Genomic DNA, 16,640 nt, shown 5'->3' with positions numbered 1-16,640 from the left:
ATATTCTTTTTCCTCTATTCAATCACGCACACACGCAAAGCATGAAGTACATGACCGTTAGCCTTAGCTAGATGCACACACATAATATTGCATCTCAACCTTACACTTGTCATTTTCTAAGACAAAGTGAATACACAATGAAATACTAGGCTAATTAACACTGTGCTCAAATTAGCTCAATGCTTATACACTAACACTCCCCTTTAAGCTTTGAGCTTATAAAACTCCTAGCTTATCTCTAAGATAGTTAAACCTCTCCTTTGGTAAAGCCTTGGCAAAGATGTCTGCCACTTGATCTTTAGTAGGACAATAAACCAAATCAATAACCCCTTGTTGTAGAGCATCCTTGATGAAATGATACCGCCTGTCGATGTGTTTTGTCCTTTGATGAATCACTGGATTTTTAGTTATAGAAATTGCAAATGTGTTATCACATTTAAGAGGAGTAGCATCTGCTTGTAATTCACCAAAATCTTCCAAAACAAATCTAAGCCAGATTGCTTGAGTTGTAGCCTCTGAAGCACTAACATATTCTGCTTCAGCAGTTGAGAGAGCTACACAATTTTGTTTAACAGAAGCCCATGAGAATACTCCACTTCCAAATGAGAATGCATACCCAAATGTGCTTTTGCTATCTTCAATTGAGCCTCCTCAATCACTATCACAATATCCCACCAACATTGCTTTCTTGCCTTTCTCATACATCAAACCATAGTCTAATGTTCCTTTAACATACCTTTGCACCCTTTTAGATGTTCCATAGTGCTTATTAGAAGGACCATGCATATATCTAGCTAGCAAACTTGCGGCATACATCACATCTGGTCTTGTAGCAGTAAGGTACAGTAAGCTTCCTACAAGCTTTCTATAATTCTCTTCATCTGCAACACCACTTCCATCATCCTTGATCAACTTTTCTATGGCTACAAGAGGAGTAGACACAGGCTTACAATCAGTTAAGCCAAATTTATTCAACAAAGAAGATGCATACTTCCTTTGGTGAATAAAGATGCTTGAATCTGTCTGAATCACCCCCATTCCTAGAAAGTGATGGAGAAGTCCCAAGCCTGTCATTTCATACTTCTCTTTCATGTCTTTCTTGAACTCATTCAACATTAATTCCTTGATTACTTCCTGTGTACACTATATCATCCACATAGATGGATACAATTAGTATATCATTTTCTCCCATTGCCTTGGTATAAAGAGTGGCTTCACTCAAGCTTTTCTCAAACCCACACTCAGCAAAGTAACTGTCAATTTCTCCATACCAGGCTCTAGGTGCCTGTTTTAACCTATAAAGAGCCTTGTACAGTTTATAAACTCTATCTTCTTTGCCTTAAACCACAAATCCCTCAGGTTGCTCAACATACACTTCTTCTTGCAGCTTTCTATTCAAGAATGCTAACTTAACATCTAGTTGATATAACTTCCAGTCCTTTTGTGCAGCAAGAGCAATTAAGGTGATTGTGTCCAATCTAGCAACTGGAGCAAAAGTCTCATTATAGTCAATTCCTGGTTTCTGCACATATCCCTTAGCAACCAATCTTGCCTTGTTCTTTTGCACTGAACCATCTAGATTCAGTTTGGTCTTGAACACCCATTTCACTCCAATAACTTGTTTGTCACTTGGTCTGTTCACAAGTTCCCAAGTTCCATTTTTCACAATCATAGATAGTTCATCCTCCATTGCTTTTATCCATGACTGATCATGTGCAGCTTCTTCATACTTCTCTGGCTCCACAATGCAGAGATTGCATTGTGCCAGAATATCATTTATGCTTCTCCACTTAATTGGTGTATGATCATAAGGTTTAGTGATCTCAGTAGTTTCATGGATATTTCTCTCTTGTTCTTCAGCTTGAGAAGAGCTGCAAGCAGGGACGGATCCAGGAATTTTCCTTGCAGGGGTCAACGTCTAAAAGGGTAAAAACTTTCTATACAAAATAAACCCATAAAAATGAAACGATAATTTATAATTCATAATTAATAGAAAAAAACCACATTACAATTGTCCACGACGAGTTTTCATATTCTGAAAACGTCCCATTATAGTTTCATTATCAATACAAACAAACACGTCTTTCTCAATATAAACAAGTAAGCTATCACTCAACCATTGATCTCCCATTCGGTTGCGAAGTGGACCTTTGATAACATTCATAGCAGAAAATGCTCTCTCCACTGAAGCAGTTGCAACTGGTAAAGTTAAGGCTAATGTCAGAAGCAAATAGACATAATTAAATGTTCTATGCAACCCTTTCTCCACCATTTTTCTTGCAAGGGCACCAATTCCTTTCAATTGAGAAAATTCGCTTCTTGTACGCATATGATGAATATAAATCCCAAGTTGATCTTCAAGTGCCAAGAGGTCTCGGGGTGTAAATTCTTGAGGATAAAATTCAGCAAAACGAAGAAGCTTTTGTTTGTCAAAAGCTATGAATGAATCATTCGGACTCAAACATGCCAAACAAATAAGCAACTCAGTATTTACCTCACTAAAGCGATGATTTAATTCTGCAAGTTGCCACTCGATGATTTGAATGAAGATGTCCACACGATAATGATGGATTTGTGTTATTCTAGGAGCTCTGCGATGTGATCTCCACTGAGCTACATATGCATCATCCATACTTGGAACCTCAATATCATGTTTGCCACAAAAGGAAAATACTTGATCAAGCAAGGCTTCAAATCCATTATCTCTCATATCTTGTAGTGTGTCCTTGCAATCTTTGACTAAAGACATTGCATTCCCAATATCTTGGTCTTTTCTTTGTAATGCTTGTGACAAATCATTTGTGGCTCCCAATAAAGATCTCATAAAAAATAGGTGAAATACAAACTCAAAAGATTGTATTTCTCTCAAAGACCTATTTGCTTCACCTATATTATCAGGGGAGCCATCCTCAATAATCAATTTAAGCACTTTCACCACAGATTTGAACATGGAAATGATACTTAGTAACGTACCATAATGTGAGTTCCAACGTGTATCACCGGCACGCTTGAGAGAAGTTTCTTGATTTAAGCCTCGCCCTGTTGGAAGATCATCATTTTCAAGAGCTTCTGTAATATTCTTCTGTAGTTGATCTCTAAGCATGTCACGTCGCCTACACGATGCTCCAACAATATTAACCAAGCTATTGCAAGATGTGAAGAAAGTTGCAACATCAGCATTTCCCTTTGCCACAGCCACAAGAGCTAATTGAAGTTGATGTGCAAAACAATGAATATAATAGGCATAAGGATTTTCTCTCAAAATCTGTGTTTTAAGACCATTGAACTCACCCTTCATATTACTAGCTCCATCATATCCTTGTCCTCTTAGCATGGAAATGCTCAATTCTTCTCTTGAAAACAATGTGTCAATAGCCTCTTTTAGTGAGTTTGATGTAGTGTCACTAACATGTTGAATGCCCACAAACCTTTCAATTACATACCCTCTTTTGTCCACATAACGAAACACCACCGCCATTTGTTCTTTGACTGATATATCACGTGATTCATCAACTAATAAGGAGAAGAAGGCACCATCCATATCCTTAATGATTTTCTTAATAGTTTCAGTTGCACAAGCATTCACAAGATCTTTTTGAATTGTTGGAGCTATGAGCTTGAGATTCCCTGGAGCATTTTCTAACACAACAGCCTTAACTTTCTCATCATGATCAGCAAGAAATTGTAAGAGTTCTACATAATTCCCCTTGTTGTTTGAAGTGTCACTCTCATCATTGCCACGAAAAGGAAGACCTTGCTTCAACAAAAATCTCACACAATCAAGAGAAGCTGTCAAGCAAATACGATAATCAATGCGAGCTTGGTCTGATTGCTTTATCAAAACTGTTTGGATGTGTTGCTTTTGATTCATAAGATCCACACAATATTGTCTAGATTGATTATGAACACTCCCAACACCTCCAACATGTTGCCTAATTTTATCTTTCTTCTTCCAATTTGTAAAACCCACCTCGGTGAAGACATCGCTACAGCCTTGACCAATTTTGAAATTGGATTTGAAGAGATAACAATAAAGGCAAAATGCAGCATCTTTACTAATACTGTACTCCAACCAGTCAAACTCATCAAACCACTTGACATTAAAGCGTCGATCATACCCTGAAAGATCGGTTTGTGGAAATGTGTGATCCTTAGGTTGACATGGACCCTTCTGTAGATATGCTCTTCGAACTTCGTCTCGAATGTTAGGATCATAATCCAACATTTGAGGTCGAAGTCCAGGGTCTGCAGGAAGATTAGCCAATACATCTTGCAACTCACTTTCTTTCGAACTACCCACCACATCTCTTGAAATACCCACATCTCTTACACTTGAACTACCCACATTATCTGAACTACAGGTAGTTGATGAAAACTTTCTCTTAAAATATCGTTCCATAACCTGTTTGGGTAGAAATAATCAATAAAGCATACAATCTAACTAACAAATACAAATAAAATCTATTTAAAAAAAAATCCCTAATTTATTCAAACAACCAAAATAAAATCACAACAACCAATAAAACAAAAATATACAAGAATCTTCAGTAATTAACAAACACAAAAACTAATCCAATATACCAAGATATAATCTAACTAAAAGCATATACAATCTAATTACATAAAAAAATAACCCTAATTTATTCAAATTAACTAACCAAAATAAAACCTCAACAAAATAACTAATCAAGAGAATATCAAACATATAAGAATATTTATTAATTTGTTAAAGCATAAAGAGATTAGAAATTAGGATAACATACTTTCAAATTTGAGAGACAATGAAAAATCCACCTTTGAAATCAAATTGAATTTGGGGCTGATTTTTTTGCTTTGTTGTTGCCACCACTATGAGGTTGGTGTTGCCGCTGGCAGATGGAGATGGAGTGGTTGGATTGGATTAGTTGAAGTTGAAGGTTGGTTCAATATGATTTGGGGTTTGAACTTTGAGGATATAGGGTTTGGCAATTGAAAAAAAAGAAATGAAACTGATTTGGGAGAGAGGAGAGCATCGGGCTCTCTGTTAAACAGAGTCTGTCCCTTTTTTTTTAAAAAAAAAAAAAACCTGAGCCAAAATGACGTCGTTTTGGCCAGGTTTTAAAAAAAAAAAAAAAAAAACCCTTTAGTAGAACGACGTCGTTTTGACGTCGGGGGGAGAAACAAAAAAACAGAAGCGCTGCGCGCGCAAGCAGCTGGAGCAAGCAACCAAGTCTGGCCTCTTTGGGGACTTTTATCAAACACTTTGCAGGGGTCAATTTTCTCCTCTTTAATGGCAGATTTCAGAGGTTGCAGGGGTCAATTGACCACCCTTGCTCCTCTGTAGATCCGTCCCTGGCTGCAAGGACTAGCACAATTGTTGTCTACTTCTGTTACTTTATGTAGACTGGAATTAATCTCAGTTTTAGATTGATCTTGAGTATCTATCTGTGCTTTCCAATTCCAAGTCATACTTTCATCAAACACAACATCTCTTGACAAAATCAACTTCTTAGTGAAAGGATCAAATACCCTGTACCCCTTTTCACAAACAGCATATCCAACAAAAACCCCCTTGACACTTTTAGCATCCAGTTTCTACCTTGTTTCTGTTGGTACATGTACATAACAAAGTGATCCAAACACTTTGAGATGACCAATACCTGGTTTTCTGCCATTATATGCTTCAAATGGAGTGATATTTTCCAGTGTCTTGGTGGGTGAATGATTTAGGAGATACACTGCTGTGTGAACAGCTTCTGCCCATAGAGAGTAAGGCATATTCTTCTCATGAAGCATTGCTTTGGCCATTTCCACCACAGTTCTATTTTTCCTCTCCACCACTCCATTTTGTTGTGGAGTATAGGTTGTGGTTAGTTGTCTTTGAATGCCACCTTCTTCACATAATTTGTTGAATTCACTAGATGTGAATTCACCTCTTCTATCACTTCTCACACACTTCACTTTGAAACCACTTTGCAGTTCTACCATGGATTTAAACTTTCTAAAACAGGTTATTGCATCTGATTTATACCTTAGAAAGTACACCCAAGTCATCCTTGTGCAATAATCAATGAGTAGCATAAAATATCAGTTTCCAGCTATAGATTCAGTATGCATTGGACCACATAGATCTGTGTGTATCAATTACAGAGAATTTCTTGCTCTCCAAGCCTGCCCTTTAGGAAGCCAGTCCCTATGTTGCTTGCCAAATTGACATCCCTCACATACACCATTAATGTCTTCCAGATATGGAAGACTATGAACCATACTTTGGTCTCTCAACTGTTTGAGACTTCTGAGGTTTAAGTGGCCTAACCTCTTACGCCAGATCCAAGTGCATTCAATCACACTAGCCCTTAACGCAATCTGATCATTTTGCATTAAAGATAAAGGATAACACCTATTATTTTTCATCTTGACCTTGATAACCAACTTGTCAAGTGATGGGACATCAAAGATGCAGCACATGCCTTCATCAAATAGCAAATGGTACCCATGTTCATCCATTTGACCAACGCTCAACAAATTCTCCTTTAATCTAGGTAGAAACATGACTTCTCTAATGCATTTCTTGCCAGCACTAGTTTCAATCACCAGTGAGCCTATGCCTGCAACATCCACCAAATTTCCAGTAGGCATCTGCACCTTTCCACAAACATTTGTCCTTATATCAACAAGCAATTCTGCACTTCCAGTCATGTGATTGCTACAGCCACTGTCAATATACCAGTTTCCATTTATTTTCACATCAGAAATGACACCATTGGCAAAGAATAGGTTTCCAGTCACCTCAGTTTGATTGACACAGTTGGCCTTTTGAGTAGCCTTACCTATGGTGCATTCCCTAGCCAAATGTCCAAACCTATCACAGTTAAAACATTGAGGCTTCCCCTTATATCTACACTCACCAAAGTGAAATTTGGAGCACACCTTGCACTGTGGTTTAGCAACATCTTGAGTTGTCTGTTGTGGTGAACCAAAATTGTGATTTGGTGCATAATTGTTCTGCTGAGGCTTTCCTTTCGATTCTCATGGTTTTCCTTTAGGATTCCAATTCTTTTGAGACTTAGAATGATTCTTGCTTTGTTGCCCTTTTGAATTCATAGAAAGAGAGGCAAATGCCTTTTCAGTGGTATCCACATTATGTAGATCAAACCTCTGTTCTTGACTTTTCAAAATAACTACAACTTCCTGCAATTCCACAGTCTCCAAACTTTTGGTATTTGCAATAACCAGACAAATAGGGTCATATGGCTTGCTAAGGCTAATCAACACTTTCTGAACAAGTCTCTCATTAGTAAGAATCTCACCAAATGTTTTCATTTGCTTTATCAAATCATTTAGCCTAGTCAAATAGCCAGATAAGGTTTCATCATCTCTCATCCTAGCATACTCAAATTCACGCCACAGATTTTGTAATTTTACAAACCTTACCTGATCACCACCATGGTACTCTCCATACAACAAATCCCAAGACATTTTTGCTGTTCCAGCATTAGCTATTTGTGGAGAAATCTGATCTAAAACCGCAATCTGAATAATGCCCAGGGCCTTAGCATCTTGCATATAGACAGCTGCTGTTTTCTCATCAACTTCCTCTTCTGAGCCTCCTTCAACCTTCTTCTTTGAGTCTGAGATCGAAATCCCTTTTTCAACCAGTTTCCATAACCCGTGCGACTTGAAGCGTCGTCGTTATAATTCTCCAGAATTCGTAATTCTTGCGGGAGAAGATTGGAGTTCTTACTTCAGAACTTCCAGATCCAACCTTCTTTTAGCTCAGATGAAATAAATCACAAGTCGAAAACTGATTTTGCGAACGTTCTGCAAGTTCTCCTGAGCTTAACCAAACTTGAGTAGAGCTCAATTTCTTACGCCCAGACCTTAATCGATCGAACCTGGCTCTGATACCATGTAAAAGTATGAGAGTGTTTGCTAGTATTCTAGATGATTTTTCAGAGAGAGGAGTGAGAGGAATGGAAGAAGAGAAATTTGTAAAACTGCTCTGCTTACTCTCTAAGTCAGAGAGCAAGGATATGTATATTCTTTTTCCTCTATTCAATCACGCACACACACAAAGCATGAAGTACATGACCGTTAGCCTTAGCTGGATGCACACACATAATATTGCATCCTTACACTTGTCATTTTCTAAGACAAAGTGAATACACAATGAAATGCTAGGCTAATTAACACTGAGCTCAAATTAGCTCAATGCTTATACACTAACAAATTTCAGTGGTGTTGGTAATTAGATAGATAAAAAACAAAAGACTAAATGTTTCTATGTCATCCATGACCGCAAATGATGCAGAAACAAAAAAAAATCAAACACATTCTTCTGCGAATATTGTAGTGTAAAAAATTTGTGTTGACATTAATTCTTCTATGTTACATGATTGTACAAAGAATTGATGTTAAATTCTAAAAAGAACCAAATAATGAATTTTCCTATTGCTGTTTGTACAACATTTGATGAACTACTTAGAAAAGCTTGCAACCAAATTCATCTACGGATATTCCCTCCAGACGAGATGAAGCTGATTTTGATGCAAGTTCTCTAAGCTGATCTGAACTTCTTCCCAGTTGCATAGCAACCTTCATTTCAAACAACTCCCCATTTTCTCTTTTCTCCAAATCTTGTTCTTCAAGTGTGGCTTGAATTGTATCCTCCAATTTGTTGAAGAAGCCAGCGCAGTTCCTATACATCTCAAACACCATCCCAATTTGCCCACCATGCTGAAAGGCATTAACTGCGCTAGCCAATGACCCTGCAGCCACTGCCACTATGGCACTAGCTGAGCCCTGGCCCACAAAAGCAGAGCCAATGGCTGCAGCCCCAGTTAGCAAAGGGCCTGAGATTGCCAAAATCTTGTTGATCTTCAACACCAAGCTCCCCAGTCTCTCATAGTCTTCTATGTCTTTCGTCTTCACCACTTCAATAATTTCCCTCATTTCCTCTTCAAGTTCAGCACTCCACCCATTAATCTTTCCCATCTGGGAGTTGGGTTTGCTTGGCTTTTGAGATTGAATATTTTTAGGCCACCAAACAGCCGGCTCAAATTTTTTAGGGAACTTTTCAAGCATGGCTCCAAGCAAAGGAAGTGGGTAAGCTTTGTCAAGTGCCAAGACCTTCTCCATAGTGTCCTTCACATCTTGTTCAGTAGGTTCATGAAGAGCAAGCATGGTTTGGATTTGGATCTGGAGCTGCTTGAACAATCTTGTGGCATTGCGCTGTTCCTCAGCGAGCTGCGAAGGCTGGAGCTTGTTCATCACAAGCAGCATTCCGGAGGCTGCAGAGAACAAAATAGTGGAGGAGATATTCAAGGCCGAAACGGACACTCCAGCACCCGCTGCAGTGCCTGCAATTCCAGCCATGAGTGAAGCTGAGAGAGTGATCATGTTGATGGAGTTGAGAAGAAGCGTGTTCCAGTTGTCGCGCCACTCGCGAATGTTGTTGTGCATCTCAACTCTGTCTGCTACGGCTTCTAAGATTGCATATAGCTGAGTTGTAGCAGCTGTAGGAGTTGCTGGAATGGCAGAATGGTTATTGTATGAATCATTATCAAGGATATGTTTTGGTTCCCTCAATTGAAGTCCCTCAAGCACCAGCTTCGTTGCTGTTTTTGGGACTGTGAAGCGGACTCTTGGGAGCTTGGGGACATGGATAGCAGCATTGGTATTTGATCTCCTTGAAGAAGAACAGCATGAAGAAGAAAAAGAAGAAGAGAAAATGAGAGTTGAAGTTTGCAAGGACGCCATTTAAACTTGTTGGGTTTTCTGGATCTCTTTGGTTGTGAAGTTAAAGAGTATTGAAATCAAAGAGGATCTGAGTTTTTCTCTTTGGTGCCTCTGTTGTTGTTGTTGTAGGAGGAGAGAAGAGTTTGAGATGAAAATGGAAGGTCCAATTTGGTGTTATTTATAGTGGGGAAGCACAGCTGAAACTGAAGGGAAGGAAGAGGTCAGATTTGGAAAATATTGACTGGCTTGAACAGGCAGAGAAGACTCAGCCCATTGGCTGACCTCCAGCCTGACCCATTCCATTATTTATAATTTTCTCTGTTCAAGATTGGTCAACTAAGGCTTCATGCTCTCTCTCTCTCTCTCACACACAAACATGTAATAGCGATACCCTACGTTTGCTTGCGTAGTACTTCACCTTGTCGACAATGTAATAAGCTGCTAGCAACTTGCAAGTTTTGTGACCACCTGTTTGATTGAAGTGGTCTCTTCACTGGGTTTTTAAGATGGACCGGGTGTTTATTTTTCAACTACTAGTTTTCAAACCTCAAAATTATATTATAATCTTCTAAATGTTTGGTCTTTCTTTTTTGGTACACTTGTCTCATTCCGATCCTTGTCACTTGAATCAATAGTGGGGTTGCTTCTATTAGTGCTTTAAAATATGTTGAAAGGAGTTGCTCTTTAATATATATATATATATCATTTTCAAGACTCAATATGTAAGGATCATCTTATATCATTATAATATCACAATTATTTCACAAAAATACAAGTCACCAAATACCATGTTAACATCTTTTCATTGTCAGAATTAAATGAAGTTGATGAGTAACCTAAAGCAGTAATTATTTTTGTTTTCTAGCATTGTATATTACACACAAATCACACATAATATAACAAAACAAAATGTAATAAAATAGTAAAACCAAATTGTGTAAGGTAAAGTAGGTTTAGGCTTGCATACTTGATTTAGACAAATTTGTCAGGGTGGTTAGCTTGCCCCATTGCAGTTAAGTTCGAGTCCTTTTTTTTGTAAGTTAGATTAATTTATAATAGTTTAGATGGTTGTTTGTATTTTTTTTTTTAAAAAATGGAAAAAATTATGGAATAATACGACATAGCTGATCCGTGAGAATGTTATAAACTCTTGTATTTTGGTATACAATAAAACTCAGCACCCGGGTTAGATTCACATAAAAAACGATTTTGAGGTGACCCAATATAATATTTCCCCTTCCCCATCCCTAGCGAATGACAAAAAAATCATATTAAAGTTTGCTTTAGATAAAATGAAAATGTTAGTTGAATGATAATTTGTTCATAGCTTCTTTGACTGCAGAGACTGTGAACAGAGTTAAATGTGCTTTCTTCATGAATCAAACAAGTTTAGATTTTCATCGCTAACGCATATTAAATGATGGAATAATACTACGGCAGAGCTGATCCGTGAGTACGTTATAAGAACTATACATTCCTGAACGAAATTCAATTGCACAATCCAATTTGTCACACAGAAATCAGAATCGCTCAATGTTAGCAGACAGAACTTGTACAAACACAAATTTTAAAAAACCATTAATAAGAAACCCTATTTTGTACTTAAGTATGAAAACACCAGTTAGAACAACTCACATGGATACAAGCAGAAGAAGCTAAGAACAAGAAGCCATGAAAAAATTAAAAAATTAAAAAAAAATCAGAGTAACAATGACAAGCAGCTGAAACGCAGCATTAGAGCGAATCCCGTAGGTACAAGACTGATGACAATGTTAACTCTCATATACAAAGGGTACGGCAGTATTATCATCTCTTGCCAGAGAGACTGATTGAGCTGACTTTCATGGGGGTTGCCACCACCAGTGGAGCTTCCGGGGAGTCTGTAAAAGCAAAGTTGTCGTGCATGAAACGACTCTCCACGATGGACTCGTCCTTCAACAGAATCTTGTAACAGTAACAACTCTTAAGACCTTGCTGATTCCTGTAGCATTCATGGGCACTGTTCTTCACCTGCTGAAAGTCCCATACCACGCTGAACTTTCCCACTGTTGCGACTAGGTGACGCTCTTGTTTACCATTTTCAGTGACCTGTAAACAGACATTACAAGTTTTCAGCACAATGAATTCCTCAATAAAGAAAGCTAATGAATGCATCTTCTATTTTCCAAATCATGGCAGAACTGTTTGGTACTTGTTCATTTTATTATTACAAAAAATGTATTTTCATCTTTACTTCTATATTTTTGATTTTGATGATTCTCCCCTTCTAATTATATTTGGAAGAGATAAGTAAATGATAGTTTTCTATTCCATTCTATCAGTTTTATAAAGCTATATAACTCTAAAAATACCAGAGAGTTTTCTATGGAACACTTTTTTGCTACAGGTCTATGCCTAGGAGAACAAATACAGGGCAACGAGAGAAGAAACATAAAATCCAGCCTATATCTATGGAAATGCAGAACTTACGTAGCATTCCTCAAAAATTCACATTTTAATGCAAGTGTGAAAGCTAATGAATGCACCTCAACGCTAGTTCAATGCTTGATCTCATTTTCGAAAGAGTTTGAACCACAACTTTAAATTTGATGCACTTATGCAAAATGCAGCTAGCACACAGTGTATTACCGTTCACCAAAACAATTACTCTGCATTAATCAATTAAACAAACTAAATTGAATGATTTACATCTCACATCTATATCTAATGAAACAAGTCTTGCCGAACTGCTATTGGGGAACAAGAAAATCCAGAGCAACCCTATGCTACTGCAGCAGAACCTATAGTTCTAAAGCCCAATATGATTGTTCTCACAGTATGATGCACTGCAAAACAAGCCATTGGCCTGATTTAAGAGTTTGAACATCATAAGAAATGAGAAGTCCAAGTAGTTAGTGTTAGCTTCTGTTTGTTCCTCTTTCTGTTTAGATGCCTATTCCCTAAGTTAGTTGCTTTTGTACAGCCAGTATCCATTTCATGACTTATGGTTAATCCCTTCATGATCTAAGGTTGTTGGCCAAACCCTTCACTATATAGGGAATTTGGTCTTGTATGGCCAAGTTAGTTGCTTTTGTACTCCAGTGCACGAAACAGAAAGAACTTCTAAAGTTTGTTGAAACAACACTAAGAAATTTTTTATTTTTTTTCAGTAACAAACACTAAGAAATTTTCACTGCTACTGAAAATTGCTATATATTAGCCTACACTTAATACCAGGCAGACAAACAATATCATAGTATCGTTGTCAATGAAGCATGGGAGCAGATATCAAATAATCAACATTCTCCAATAACAAAAATTGAGATTAAGCTACCACAAAAATCAATCAAAAAATGGTTAACTATTTAATCGATGTATGAGAAACATCATAATATACAATAAGCATCTTAACACTTTCAAATAAAATCTGTAAGACAATTAACGCAGAAAAATCCACACTTCATTTAAAGCAGATATGACATTTCAAATATCACCGATGGCATTAGAGAGGAAAAGAAATGTATTCTCGGGCTGCACGCATGTATGAAATTCATGCCATATCAACAAGACTAGTCATGAAATTCTTCTGGCATGATAAGTCAAAATGTTTTTCCAGAACAATAAATTCAAAAGTTCTCTGTTATGAAACTTTTCACCAATTAGACTTTTCATGTTGTCTAATTGCATTGAACGCTCAGACATTGGTGTTTCGACATTAGCATTTGTAGCACTGGTTAAGACATGGTTTAGTTATATTATGCCCATGCATGGTTACAGTATGAAACTAGTACAGCTATAACCACAATCAAACCAATAAAGCACATATTGATGGCAATATATCGTGAACCCATAGAAAACATCCAGGATATACAAGCATCTAGAAACACAATAGGTAGAACATGAAGCAGTATGAAAAATATGGAAAACATGAACATCGAAAAAATCGCATTCAAGACTCATTAATGTAGGTTGACATTTAATTTAACCAAGATATATGAAACTGAACTCTGTACCAACTGAGGAAAACATTAACAACAGAAGAACTCATTCAAGAGTCATTAATATAGATGGGCACTTAATCTAACCAAAATGACACTGACCACAATTTCCAATCGCTGTCATATACCTTCAAAAACTTATTCAAGCATGCACATGTCCAAAAGATCTAAATATTGCAGCATTTAAATAGAGAATAAGTTGCTTACCCATGAGAAATGGCCACCGTGAAATCTATTGTCTGTGCCAGCCAAATGCGAGTCCAAAGGGGTGAGCTTCAACAGCCTGGGAGCTGGTATCTTGTTTCCAGCTCTACCACTAAATGCAGTCTTGGTCTTTCCATCTTTGTCAGTGAAGAGAGTGCATATAAGAACCAAATAAGTATCAGTTGTGCCTAACACCCACTTCCCATCATACGTTACATCAACATGGGTAATGGGGGAACCCAGCCCCGGAAACGCAGTCTTTGCCTGCCTCATGGAGGTCTTGGAATACAGCCTTATCTTCCCTTCCAGAGATCCAACAACAATAGACCCATCTCCAGTGGTAGCAAAGCACTGAAAATTGGTCCCTCGAGAAAACTGATGCCCCTGAGTCCAATTCAGCACGGGCGAATTAGCGGCAGCAATGTTCTGAACCATTCCCGCCCGATCACGCATATCCCACTGACAAAGCCTGTTATCATCCAAACCTAAAAAGGTTGATTCCGAAGGATCCAATTGCGACGCTTTAGTGTCATTAGTAATATCCCTCATTGTAATATCTGTTCCATCCTTTTGAAACTTCCATTCAGTGACAATCTTGCCGGTCTCAATATCAAGTTGTTGAATCCCATTAGCTTGAGGCTTCCCTTCTTTCAATGGACTCATAAGCAGCATATTAGTCTCGGCCCTCATTAACAGAGCCTTCTTGGGCGTCGATCTCCCTAAACTCGAGCCCCCGCTATCGAATTTCGCTACTACGCCCTTCCCATGAATCCCATGGTTGAAATTCCGATAAACCTGAACACCAGTGTCGTTCACCAAGAAGCTATTGTCCATTGCGCCAAGGGTTAAGCTCTGGACACCTCCATTGGCTGCCTCCTCGAACTCCTCCATCAAGTCCTGGCTGGGCCGGACCGGCGTAGCCGACTTAGGGCTTTGATCAATATCATCATAGTCCCAAGCCGAATCGTCGGCTACCTCCGGCTTGGCCCACCCGAGAAACTCCTTGCCGTAAACCTTGACCTTGTTCTCCTCCGTGGCTTTGAATCCGTACACGTTCTCGAACAAGTAGTCCTGAAACTCCGTCACGAACCTCCGGTACTGCTCGTCGGTGTAAAATTTCAAAGCCCAGACGCCCTTGGACACGAAATCGACTCGGCGCTGATCGCCAAACATCTTCAATTGCATGTCGGTGGAAACCCTAGCTCGGACCTTGGACCCGACCTTCAGGACCCACTGTCCCTCACGGTCCGATCGAACGTCGTCCTCGTAATCATCGTCGCCGTCGACATTAAAGGTCTTGACGAAAGAGTAAGAGGTCTTATCGGAGACAACCCACTTGGCCTTGGGAGTGTTGCCACCGATGTGGAGATAAAGCTTGACGGCGTTCTGGTTTTGCGCGGCAGAGGAAGAGGAAGGAGAGCCGTACTTGAGCTTGAGAGCTTTGAGCTTGGCGTCGACATCGTCGATGGAGGAGTCTAGGGTTTTGGATTTGGGCTTCGAGGAGGGCTGGTGCGGCTTCTCCTCGGCGTCGTCGTACTGGTCTTCGTCTTCCGAAACCTCTTCTTCTTCCGACTCGTACTCGTCTGAGTCGGTGATGTGATCCTCGCGGCTCTGAGAGGTTCCCATGGCTTTTTGAATTCGAAATTCTCAGAGCTCAGAAAGACAAATGGAGATTTTCGAATTTCGATTTTCGAATTTCGAAGATTTTGTTTGGGAAATGAAATTCGAGTATTGAGAATTTGGGAGCGAAAGAAATTGTAGAGGTTTTGATTTTGTGGAGCGTTTGCAGAGTTGGCTGCTGACTCGGTTGCTTTTTTATATGTGCTTTGCTTTCAGCGTAGCGTTGATTCGACGTGGCCTTTGCTTCTTGGTTAAGGAAGGGATTGGCTGTAACGCGGGGTACATCTACCTTTTGTGAGAGTATATGCCACGTATGCGTTTGATTGATGAGATCGACCTCTCTCATCCCTTTTGTGAGACTATAATAATCCCTTTTCTGAGACATTACTTTAAAAGTTTAAAATTTGCTTTATGAACCGTTAGGATTAGTTGGTTAATCCTATCTTATCAAAATAAATAAACAAACTTATGATATGTTTACCTCAAATATGTGAAGTCTTGAATCAGAAAGTCACGAACAAATTAGAAAAGATATCAAATACTCATTACATATAAGCAAATATGCTACTAAGATCTCTAGTTTAACTGACTACGTTTTATTTATTTACCATAGAGAGATTACTAAGCCATTAGTGCATGAGATAATGAGTTAAGATTAAGCTAGATTAAAGGTTCGATTCCCTTTCATTGCAATGAAAAAAAAATATGAAGTACTTATTTAGCTCAAAGGTTGATGTTTTATTTCATCATATTTATACATTACGAAGTATCATAAACTTCGCATATAAAGATTAGAATGAACTCCAAATTCAACAAAAGATTTTTATTTTTTTAGGGAGCCTGAGCCCCTTTTTAAGATTGAATAAAGAGAGCCAAAGAACCTCAGATGAAATGCTATGGAGGATGTAGGGAAGGTGGTGTCTAGCTTCGATTCTCATTGTAAATAACAAAACAAAGAATATTATACTAAAAGGTGGAAAGTGGAGCAGTATACAATGATCAATAACAAAACAAAATAATTAAATCAAAGTTTTTAAATCAAAGTTTTCTTGGGTAATCATAACAAGGAATGTGGGCGAAAATCCAGCCAGCAAAGCAAGACACAAAGGGCTAAAGCAGCCA

At 38.4% G+C, this 16,640-nt stretch overlaps 3 protein-coding genes across 3 annotated transcripts; all 3 read right to left on the bottom strand.

Moving 5' to 3' along the window:
* Positions 1,885–5,967, bottom strand: LOC109946252 (zinc finger MYM-type protein 1-like). The gene is made up of 3 exons (XM_020553542.1): positions 5,602–5,967; positions 2,974–4,402; positions 1,885–2,886 (listed from the first exon to the last, which is right to left on the bottom strand). The coding sequence occupies exons 1-3, from the start codon at positions 5,965–5,967 to the stop codon at positions 2,006–2,008; spliced, it is 2,676 nt and encodes an 891-aa protein (XP_020409131.1). The 3' UTR covers positions 1,885–2,005.
* LOC18766704 (probable F-box protein At4g22030) lies at positions 8,126–9,832 on the bottom strand. Its single transcript, XM_007199547.2, has one exon. The coding sequence runs from the start codon at positions 9,736–9,738 to the stop codon at positions 8,461–8,463; it is 1,278 nt and encodes a 425-aa protein (XP_007199609.1). The 5' UTR covers positions 9,739–9,832; the 3' UTR covers positions 8,126–8,460.
* Positions 11,192–15,717, bottom strand: LOC18766585 (protein CYPRO4). The gene is made up of 2 exons (XM_007199689.2): positions 13,902–15,717; positions 11,192–11,805 (listed from the first exon to the last, which is right to left on the bottom strand). Exons 1-2 carry the CDS (start codon positions 15,522–15,524, stop codon positions 11,524–11,526), a joined length of 1,905 nt encoding a protein of 634 aa, XP_007199751.1. The 5' UTR covers positions 15,525–15,717; the 3' UTR covers positions 11,192–11,523.

Source organism: Prunus persica, chromosome G8, assembly GCF_000346465.2.
Source record: "Prunus persica cultivar Lovell chromosome G8, Prunus_persica_NCBIv2, whole genome shotgun sequence".
In the NCBI taxonomy this organism is placed as follows: Eukaryota; Viridiplantae; Streptophyta; class Magnoliopsida; order Rosales; family Rosaceae; genus Prunus; species Prunus persica.
The sequence above is the reverse complement of the archived record's forward strand: the minus strand, read 5'-3'. Positions and strand labels throughout refer to the sequence as shown.

Excerpts from the sequence above, each read along its gene's own strand:
- LOC109946252 (XM_020553542.1), bottom strand. The coding sequence starts at position 5,967 with ATGGTAGAACTGCAAAGTGGTTTCAAAGTGAAGTGTGTGAGAAGTGAT. Across the intron at positions 4,403-5,601 it reads TGTTTGGATCACTTTGTTAT|GTTATGGAACGATATTTTAA; the intron begins GTACATGTACCA and ends CTACCCAAACAG. Across the intron at positions 2,887-2,973 it reads ACGTTGGAACTCACATTATG|GTGAAGCAAATAGGTCTTTG; the intron begins GTACGTTACTAA and ends CTGATAATATAG.
- LOC18766704 (XM_007199547.2), bottom strand. The coding sequence starts at position 9,738 with ATGGCGTCCTTGCAAACTTCAACTCTCATTTTCTCTTCTTCTTTTTCT.
- LOC18766585 (XM_007199689.2), bottom strand. The coding sequence starts at position 15,524 with ATGGGAACCTCTCAGAGCCGCGAGGATCACATCACCGACTCAGACGAG. Across the intron at positions 11,806-13,901 it reads ACGGTGGCCATTTCTCATGG|GTCACTGAAAATGGTAAACA; the intron begins GTAAGCAACTTA and ends GTCTGTTTACAG.